General features: G+C 39.3%; 1 protein-coding gene across 2 annotated transcripts; it reads left to right on the top strand.

Annotated features, from left to right (window-relative positions):
• Positions 1–2,146: 2,146 nt before the first annotated feature.
• Positions 2,147–3,891, top strand: LOC6569738 (putative defense protein 3). Of its 2 annotated transcripts, XM_043215047.1 has the most exons (3): positions 2,147–2,172; positions 2,221–2,861; positions 3,774–3,891. In XM_043215047.1, the coding sequence occupies exons 2-3, from the start codon at positions 2,407–2,409 to the stop codon at positions 3,844–3,846; spliced, it is 528 nt and encodes a 175-aa protein (XP_043070982.1). In that variant the 5' UTR covers positions 2,147–2,172; positions 2,221–2,406; the 3' UTR covers positions 3,847–3,891. The 2 variants fall into 2 exon arrangements, with proteins under 2 accessions (XP_043070982.1, XP_001996090.1); XM_001996054.2 differs by lacking the exon at positions 2,147–2,172 and having other exon boundaries at positions 2,210–2,861.
• The last annotated feature ends 1,342 nt before the right edge of the window (positions 3,892–5,233 follow it).

Raw genomic sequence — 5,233 nt, 5'->3', positions numbered from 1 at the left:
GTCCAACTCAAGCCAATTTCGCATTGGTGTAGAATTATTCACCAGCAGGCGGCTGGCTCCTACTCACAGGACATGCGCATTTGGCGGCCTGCAGGTGACACACTTTTCCGCGCCACCGTCGATGAAGTGGATTTATTCCACACCACCTCCAACCCCCCGCCCCCCTTGCAGGCATATAAAAACTGTTTGTACTATTTACATCGACCATCGGTTAAAGGAACCGCTTGTGCTGTGCTTCTTACTCAATTTCGCATGCATTGCCGAGGCTGGCCTGGTAGAAAGGACAACGGGGCGACAGCTGGTGAGGATTGGCTGGCTTGCCTGGTTTGCCACTGTTTGCTAAGCTTTGGGCGTGATGTGGCACAAATGTCATTTGCTATGCTGTACATCGTACACCTAGAAAAATAATACAAGACTTGAGATAAATTTCATAAGCACAAATAATAATAATAATAATAATAACAAAAATTATTGAAATAATAACTATACATTTTCACTCATCTAATTTTATACTTAATAATAATTATACGAAACTTATGCATTTTCTATTCATATATCATTTTTGACTAGAATTTTCATACTAAGGCAATAACTAATTATTTGCAGACTACTTGTTGCTATATGCATCGATATTTTTGCGAGTGTATATTCCTGGCTACTCCTGTTAACGCCTTGGCTGGGCAGCTCGAAATTCGCAGTGGCCACATTTATAATACATGACTAACTGGGCGACTGCACGAATGCGATTTGATTGGGCCCGGCTAGCCGTTGAGTTAACTGGCTCTGTGGCAGACAGCAACTAACACTATTTCCGCAAAGTTAAACAATTTGTGTTAAATATTTACCGAAACATTTGCATCCAGTACCATTGCACTAAAAAGTTAATTAATGCTGCTGACTAATAGTAGACAAGCAAACTATATTCCAGGTGCTATGCCACTTTATTTGCACCGGCAAAACTCATTTGCCAAGTAAACACACCCACACACAGAAAACCATACACAGACTCAGCAAAATATTTCAGAAATGTTTATTAACATATGCATATTTATTTATAATTAATAGCTATAAGTTTGCACAATAAACAACATGGAAACTTTGTATGGTAAAATTAGCTGCCAATCTGTTTGCCAACTCTGATTATTGTTGTCAAAACTTCAACAATTTTTGGCTTGAATATTTATGTTCTTATTTATTTAATTTGTATTTGAATGTTGCCAACAAGTCACTCTTATATGATTCTTATTTAATAATTATTTCCTTAAATTGCTGAACAAAGGGAACTAAAGTCAGAGCTGTGCAAATGGTGCAAAATTGAAATCAAAAGCTCAAAGAATTCAACAACAGAGTCGCCAGCGCCTGTCAATTAACACATTAAGGCGCAGAGCAAAATGCGAAAAGCTGAAAATCGAAAACTGAAAACCGAAAACCGAAAACCGAAAAGCGACATAAAATAAACAAGGCCAACAACATCAGCAACAGTGGGCTGCGATTAGAAGCATAGAATTTCGTAATGGAGCACTTAGCGCCTTAAACATACCAAACCAAATAAAACGCATGCGAAGCAAATGGTCTGGAGCTCATACTGGATGGTGAGCTTGGGAGTCTACATCTACGCTGGGAGGGAGTTTTGGGGGGGCAGCAACGAGGCGGCTGCATCAAACGCTAATGTTTGACCCAGTTTGAGAGCACTGCAGGAATGGAACTGCGCATAACTATTTGGCTTTTTGATCATTAAAAACTGGTTAGCAAAACCAACAAAAAATAATCAAAAAAAAAAGGCAAACAAGTAAGAGTGCTCTGGTTGAGAGGTTGAGGTCGACGAGCATATACCCTGTACCATGGTCAATTGGAAATGGAATTTTTAATTTTAATTTAAAAACATACCAATCAAACTCAGCTATATTATTGGCATTTAAGTTGAAAACGTAACCAAACACAAATAATCAAAATATTGATTGTTACATTCAGAAAAACTAGCAGCAAACTAGAAAATTTGTTTTAGTTTTCAAAAAAATTTTAAAAATTAAAAACGTCCATTTTCTTTACTTCGGAATTATAAATAATAATGTTTAATTATAATATATACAACAAACACCTAAAATGCAGGTCGATTTTTTTTCTGAGTGCAGAATAAGCCCTCTCTCGGCAGACCGAACCGAACCGAGAAATGTAAGCATGCTGAAGTTGTCCCGTTCTGAACTTTACTTACATTTGCAGGGTATCCAAAAATCAAGACACGAGCATATAGCCGACAAGCGAGCCACTGAGCCGCCCAAGCCAGGCCAAGTGTGAGCTTTTTTTTGGACGCGAGGCTTTAAAAGCGCCAACGCCGCCGGCCACTGCCAGAGTTTTAACATTTGATTAACGCAACTCGCGCGCGCAACTCGACTAACTGTAATCGCAATGGCAAATCGATGCTGGAATTGCCAACGATGGCTGGCAAGTGTTCTGCTCCTGCTGCAGCTGCTCGGCAATGGGTTGGGCTTTCCGGATGGTGCACCCGCCGATACGTGTGTTAAGCAGCGTGCGAATCAGCCCAATCATGGCAAGGCACGCACCCAGCCGGCGCAAACCAATCCATTTGAGGTGGTCGCCAGCGCACAGAACTATCATCCCGGCCAGCAAATCTCTGTGGTCATTTATCCGCAGCAGCAGCATCAGTCGACGACGTTCCGTGGCTTCTTTCTGCAGGCGCGTGATGCCAGCTCTAACGAGTGGATTGGCGAATGGGTGCAGAGCGATAATACCAAGACCATACCCGAATGCTCGGCCATAACGCACTCGGATAATCGTGATAAGTTGGGTGCCAAGTTAATATGGAAGGCGCCGCAAAATAAACGCGGCAATGTCTACTTTACGTAAGTAAAGGATAAAAATCACGATGGGGATATAATACTTGGGACTTGGGTGCTCAAGTAGTACACTCAGAAAAAACACCGGCCTACACTTTAGGAGAGGTCATCTTTCTTTTCAAGAGGTCATCTTCCAAAAATCACTTTATGAAATTAATTTCATTAAATTTTCAATAATTTCTTATTAAAAAAAAATGTTTGCTTGTGATTTCAAAGTGATTAAACATTTGTAGCGTTCTTCAAAGCACTTCATGTTTGTGCCGAGTGCAGCAAAAAACAACTTTTTGGCCTAATCATTGTCACTGTATCGTCATTAATCATACGCCACGTTGACCCACATTACATAATGCACACATAATTATCAGCAAAATGCCGGATAATCGAAGAAAATGTCTTATGTAATTACTACCTTGAAAGAAGCAAAAAAAAAAACTCTCCAAAGAAATATCGCTTGTAAAGCAAAAAGAGTATTGCGACAAAAAGACGCTGACAATGACGTCGGCAAAAATGTTTTTTGTTGATGTCTCCCTCAAAATGCACGAATCCTCGTGTGCAACATGACAGTGCCCATCATTAATCACTTCACTTCACTTCACGTACGCATAATGTGCCAAATGAATTATAAATTATGGGAGTATAAGTAGTGAATGGGGCTGCCCAAGTTAATACTACCCTAGGCTTAAGTTACCCCGCTTTGATAAATTACAACAAAAGCCTAAAAAGCTCAACGTTAACAGAAAAAAAAACAAGTTGACAAAGTACTTTTATGGCGCAGTGTTGAGCATATGGACTAAAACTGTCAACTCATCCGGTTATGCCTATTTATAGCCACTGTTTACATTCAATTAAAAACTTTTGTTACACATTACAAATTACTTAACGTATATAAATATACATATATATATATTTTCCTTACAGCGGCACTGTCCTAAAAGATTACGGCAATTTCTGGAGCGACATTGTGGGCAAGGTGCAAACGCAGCCGGAATGAGCTGCATTTATTTTAAAACATAAATTCAGTCTTAGAATTGTATACAAAGCATTTGCAATAAATCATAAGCAAATAATTTAGTTCAAAAGACAAGTTTTGTTGCTGTTGTTTTTGCTACTAGTATAAAATCTCATTAAAGACAGCATAGGGGCCAAGCCCCTTGCCAAACAACGCTAAATTATTAGCTTAACGTTTATGAATGACCACTCACCCACACACACACACACACACACACACACACACACACACACACACACACAATCAACTTCGCACACACATCCACACACTCTCTCTCTCTCTCTCTCTCCCTCGCACTTATAACACACCCACGTATCGGTAACTCGCTCTCTTTCTCTCTCTCTCTCTCTCTCTGTCTCTATTTCTCTCGAACTCACACACGTTTAAATTTCCAGGCACGTCGCCTGCATCTTATTGGAAATTCGCCGTTGCCCAGACGGCATACAAATAAATTGGTAAAATTTGAGCACCTCTGATACGTTCTAAAGCAATTAGAGCAGTGCGCACTGCATGGCATAAATAAATAAATAATATATGTATATACATGCCAAAGGGCTACTTCAAATCTGAGAGAGTTCGTAGTGCCTGCAGTAATATCATTTAATCAATAAGATAAAACTTATAAGCACATCAAACTAATATATTCCCATTTGCACGGGTGGCTCAGCTTTGAATCAGCCAATATTTTTGTCTTTATACAGATAGGCTTGGCTAAAGCGGAACACAGAATATTAATTTCGATTATTGCATTGGCATATTATTGAGAAGAGTCGAATTGCGTCAGTAAAAGCTTAATCAAGTATTTTTTGTATGTGTCAGGAACAGATCAACAGATCAGATGACTGTGAGTTGGGAAAACAACAAAGTAAGGCACAGACTTTTCTGGCTATGATGTATTCCTCGTTGCGTTTGAAAATTAAAATTTTAAAACTTTCTGTAGTTGGAATTATTACCGTTCGTTGATGTTAATAATTAGAGATTTTTAAATCCCAATTTAGAAGTTCGAATTTATAAAAAATAAAAAGAACTTCGCTTCATTCTGTATGCCACTCTAAGTGAAACATAACTTGGAATTTGTTAGAAAATAAAATAAAATTCCCTCTTTTTAAATAACAAGATTTGACGTGACAAAGTTCTGCGTTAGTCAAGCTTCGCTGTATTTGCATTTATACTTTAAGCTTGTTTATCGCACTTGTTTACGCCTTTCCTGCAAAGTGCATGGCAACAACGCGAATGATAGGTGCGGGGAGTGAGGCAGGGTAAATCGCGTGTTTTGTTTTCGCACGCTGCAGTCGCCGTCAACGTCACCACCGCTGGCAACAACGCTATCAACTTGTTATGATCAAATTCGCCGCCTCTGTTTTGTCTG

This window comes from Drosophila grimshawi, unplaced genomic scaffold (assembly GCF_018153295.1).
Source record: "Drosophila grimshawi isolate 15287-2541.00 unplaced genomic scaffold, ASM1815329v1 contig_311, whole genome shotgun sequence".
Lineage (NCBI taxonomy): Eukaryota > Metazoa > Arthropoda > Insecta > Diptera > Drosophilidae > Drosophila > Drosophila grimshawi.
This window is presented reverse-complemented; position numbering and strand designations above follow the sequence as displayed.

Excerpts from the sequence above, each read along its gene's own strand:
- LOC6569738 (XM_043215047.1), top strand. The coding sequence starts at position 2,407 with ATGGCAAATCGATGCTGGAATTGCCAACGATGGCTGGCAAGTGTTCTG. Across the intron at positions 2,862-3,773 it reads CGCGGCAATGTCTACTTTAC|CGGCACTGTCCTAAAAGATT; the intron begins GTAAGTAAAGGA and ends TTTTCCTTACAG.